At 33.6% G+C, this 5,000-nt stretch overlaps 1 protein-coding gene and 1 long non-coding RNA gene across 2 annotated transcripts in view; one reads left to right on the top strand and one right to left on the bottom strand.

The window, feature by feature from the left end:
* LOC137629145 (uncharacterized) overlaps positions 1–5,000 on the bottom strand; it is a 688,047-nt gene that overhangs the window by 433,456 nt on the left and 249,591 nt on the right. The window lies entirely within an intron of this gene.
* LOC137629144 (uncharacterized) overlaps positions 1–5,000 on the top strand; it is a 308,046-nt gene that overhangs the window by 287,435 nt on the left and 15,611 nt on the right. Inside the window, 1 exon segment of the mRNA XM_068360414.1 lies at positions 3,252–3,400. Coding sequence (XP_068216515.1) covers positions 3,252–3,400 — 149 coding nt within the window.

Raw genomic sequence — 5,000 nt, 5'->3', positions numbered from 1 at the left:
ATAGCTAATCATGAGATTGTGACTTGTCAAATCAGATAAGCAGAGAGGACTGCTTAGCTAATCATGAGATTGTGACTTGTCATATCAGGTAAGCAGAGAGGACTGCTTAGCTAATCATGAGATTGTGACTTGTCATATCAGATAAGCAGAGATGATTACTTAATGTTGTGGTGGCTTGTTGGTAACGTCCTTGCCTGGTGATCGCCAGACTGGAGTTCGAGTCACGCTCAAACTCGTTAGTTCCTTTAGTCGCTGCAACCTCACCATCCTTGTGAACTAAGGATGGGACATTTGGGGGGAGCCTATAGGTCTACCTGCTGAGTCATCAGCAGCCATTGCCTGGCCCTCCCTGGTCCTAGCTATGGTGGAGAGGGGGCTTGGGCGCTGATCATATGTGTATATAGTCAGTCTCTGAGGCATTGTTGTCCTGCTTGCTAGGGAAATGTCACTGAAACTTGCCTCTGCCATCCATGAGCGGCCTTTAAATCTAATCATGAGATAAACTTGTAACTGCCATATTGGTGATCGATTTGTTCATATCAAGATTGCTGTTTTATGAAGGTTTGATCTAAACCAGTATTTCCCAAAACTGGGGGAATTCGCTTCCTGGGAGGAAATTTAAAACTAGCAGAGAGGAAATGGTTACACATACAAAGAATCCTTGCAGAATGTAGATGTAACCATACTCAAATTATTTTAATGAGGCGAATTTGCACCGACTCGCAGCGGTGCCCTTTTAGCTCGGAAAAGTTTCCTGATCGCTGATTGGTTAGAATTATCTTGTCCAACCAATCAGTGATAAGGAAACTTTTCCGAGGTAATAGGGCACCCCTGCGAGTCGGTGCAAATATGCCTCACTAAAAAAAATTTGACTATATATATTTATCAGCATATCTTTACATTTTAAAAATCAAATTAGTAAATTGCAGTGTGATTTGACAACTCTTTCCATTACACTCATGAAAGGCGAAATCTGGATGGTTGAACTGGGTGCGGGGAAATGACCAATAAAGTTTCAGAACCACAGATGAACGTTAGGGAGGATTACAAGCGATGATATTAATACAATAGTTTGATTTATTGATTGAAAGTTTTCTGGCATCCTGACATCTAAGGTCATTGACGCCGATAGCATTTATTATATATGAAAAATAAAATAGAATTCCATTAAAACCATAAAAGTTAAGAAGTCATAATAATAATTAAATAGTTTTCAGAAGACCTGCTTCTGAAATAAATCTAAAAATTCCGCTCGCATAGTAGGACACATCATGTCCAAGAATCTTAGCAAGGATGAACCTGCCATCCTCACCTCGAGCCTCAAACAGATATCTATTTCTTAAGTTAATAAAATTAAGGCATTCGGTCAACAAATGCCTCAGTGTTAAAGGTACTAAACAGTCCTCGCAATACGGTTGGTGTTGGCCCTTCAGCAGAAACTCGTGTGTCAATCGTGTGTGACCAATACACAGACGACAAAGAGTCGTCTCCCATTTTCGGGGTATCATGTTATACCTCCAAGGTGATATGATATTCGTTACTTCCCTCATTTTATTGCCATCTAGACTATCCCAGTGCTGTTGCCATTTATTACAAACTAATTTCTTGATGTAAGGTAGAAAATCATTACAGGGATTGGGATACAATATAATAACTATATTAATAATCATAATGATATAATGATAAGAAATACATGATAGCTGAAATAGGCGAAGAGAAGCAAACAGTATTGGAATGTAGAAGATGAAAGGTAACTGAAAAAAAAATGTATAGCTAGAGATTGTATAAGATAGAGGCGCATGGTGCAGTGTTTGTAAAAGTCTTAACGCACTGATGACAAAACTATTGTAAAACTGTATGAAGTATTTGGTATTGCAGATACTTTTTGGAATAGGTTTTCCACCACGGTCGGCTTTTAAAGTACGAATCTGACCATGTCAATTGCATTTTCTTTTCTCAGGAGCCTAATCTTTCAATCCTAGGCAGCTTGATGTTCATAACATTAAAAAAAATTTCAAACCCCTGTTAGAGCTCTTGGGCTTAGAGGCATCGTGCTTTTCCAGTTAAGGTTGTAACTTAGTAATAATAATAATAATAATAATAATAATAATAATAATAATAATATTAATTAATTCGCCAAATAAACTCTGTTAGTTCAATGTTTTGAAAAGCCATCGACAAATTATGCAAAGAACTAAACCTTAATACAACGTATCAATCTATTCTGCAAAAGACTAAACCTTAATACAATGTCTCAATCTATTCTATTGTAGAAAAGAGTAAACCTTAATACGATGTATTAATCTATTCTACTGTAAAAAGACTAAACCTTAATACAATGTCTCAATCTATTCTATTGTAAAAAAGACTAAACCTTAATACAATGTCTCAAACTATTCTAGAAAAGACAATACCTTAATACAATGTCTCAAAGTATTCTAAACTTTAGAAAAGACTAAACCTTAACGCAATGTCTTAATCTATTCTACAGCATAAAAGACTAAACCTCATTATAATGTCTTTATCTATTCTACTGTAGAAAAGATTAAACATTAAAACAATCTCAATATTTTCTATTGTAGAAAAGTCTAAGCCTTTGGTACAATGTCCCAATCTATTCTAGAAAAGACTAAAACATAGTACAATGTCTCTATCTATTCTACTGTAGAAAAGACTAAACCTTAATACAATGTCTCAATGTATTCTACTGAAAAAACGACTAAACCTTAATACAATGTCTCAATCTATTCTACTGTAGAAAAGAATGAACCTTAATATAATGTCTCAATCTATTTTAGAAGATTAAACCTTAATATAATGTCTCAATCTATTCTAGAAGTGACTAACCCTTAATGGAATGTCTCAATATATTCTAGAAGACACTAACCCTTAATGCAATGTCATAATCTATTCTAGAAGAGACTAACCCTTAATGCAATGTCTCAATGCATTCTAGAAAAGATTAAACCTTAAAATCATGTCTCAATCTATTCTAGAAAAGAATAAACATTACTCCAACTAAACCTTGATAAAATGTCTCAATCTATTCTAGAAAAGACTGAACTTTACTCCAACTAAACCTTAATAAAATGTCTCAATCTATTCTAGAAAAGACTGAACTTTACTCCAACTAAACCTTAATAACATGTCTCAATCTATTCTATTGTAGAAGAGTAACCTTAATACAATGTCTCAATCTATTCTACTGTATAAAAGACTAAACCTTAATACATTGTGTCAATCTATTCCAGACGAGTACCAACTCACAACGGGGCTGTTCCTACTTCTTGGCTTCAGTCCAACAGTGGAAGCCCTTCTGAGGAATGTCACAAATGGCGGTGCAGTGGATGCCCTCAGTTACTTAGACAATATCGCCAGGGCCATTTCTAACGATTTGGGGGTAAGTATGGTGTATAAGGATGTGAATAATACACCTACAGAAAGTCAAGAATATAAGAAAGTATGGCATGCCCTATTCTTGTTATCAAAGTTGCATGAATTAAGGTTAATAGGGATGCAGGGTGGGCCCTATTGCACTTGAAGCTGTTGCAGGTATACCGCTTTCCCTAGTTTTTCTTTATTCTTAAATGGTTGAAATATACTAAATGAAAGAAAAATAATCATAACTGATGCCAACTGCCTGCCAAAAAAAAAAAAAAAGCAAAAGGGATCTCTTTTGTATTAGGTGTATGTATATGCAGTGTGTATATATATATATATATATATATATATATATATATATATATATATATATATATATATATATATATATATATATATATATATAATAGTGTGTGCGTGTGTGTGTAGAAATCACGAAAGCTTACACGTGCCGTAATGAGCATAGAATATGTTATAGCCATGAAAGGAAAAATGGAAAGACTTAATTTGGAGTTAGTCCTTTTGTCCATTACCCAGTCCGTCGATGTCACCAATGAACGAAAGTACTAACTCCAATCAAGTTTTTCTAGTATTTCTTTCAAGGCTATAATATAATATAATATATATATATATATATATATATATATATATATATATATATATATATATATATATATATATATATATATATATTAACATATAATTTGAAAAGTGACGAACTAAATTCCAAAGCAATGGCGTCCCATTCATAAAACTACCGAGAATAATTACGACTAAAACCACAGGCAGAAGAGAATTATTGAAGCGCCACCTGGTGTGGGGGATCAGGTGAGTGGCTGAGTGGGGGGGGGGGAAACCTCACTGAGAGAGTGGCAGGGCAGGAGGTAGGTATTGTTCCAGGGGTAGGGAGAACGAGGCTAAGGGGTGGGGGGAGGGAGACGGTTGGAAGTAAAATCTCGAACACAAGAAACTCTTGTGTGATATAAAGATGATTTCCCCTGGCGCTTGTAACCGCGATCGCCCTCGAGACTCTACGCAAATGGCACAGAGGTTTTCGAGACACTGAGCTTCTGAATGTGAGAGTAATGAGTGTTTTCATACTCGGTATTTTTCATAATGAAATACCTGTTCTTTCACATTTGTTTTTCTTTTTTCTTTTATTCCTTGTGTTTGTAATTTAGTGGGGTTTTATGCTGATTAAATGAGTGCGTAGAGTATTATATTTCTTTTTTTTATAATTGATATAAAAGATTGATTTGTCGCTGATTACTTCATTGCAGATTTGGTTCATATACAGTTATTATGCATAGATTGAATTTGAAGAAGTTTCTTCATATATTTTCTTAATTATGATATGAAAACATAAAATAGGAAATTGTTTACATAATGTATATATATATATATATATATATATATATATATATATATATATATATATATATATATATATATATATGTGTGTGTGTGTGTGTGTACGAGTGTATATTTACTATATATATATATATATATATATATATATATATATATATATATATATATATATATATATATATATATATATATATATATATATATATATATATATATAGGCCTACACACAGTATTTGTTTGTACGTACG

Source organism: Palaemon carinicauda, chromosome 37, assembly GCF_036898095.1.
Source record: "Palaemon carinicauda isolate YSFRI2023 chromosome 37, ASM3689809v2, whole genome shotgun sequence".
Taxonomy (NCBI): Eukaryota; Metazoa; Arthropoda; class Malacostraca; order Decapoda; family Palaemonidae; genus Palaemon; species Palaemon carinicauda.
This window is presented reverse-complemented; position numbering and strand designations above follow the sequence as displayed.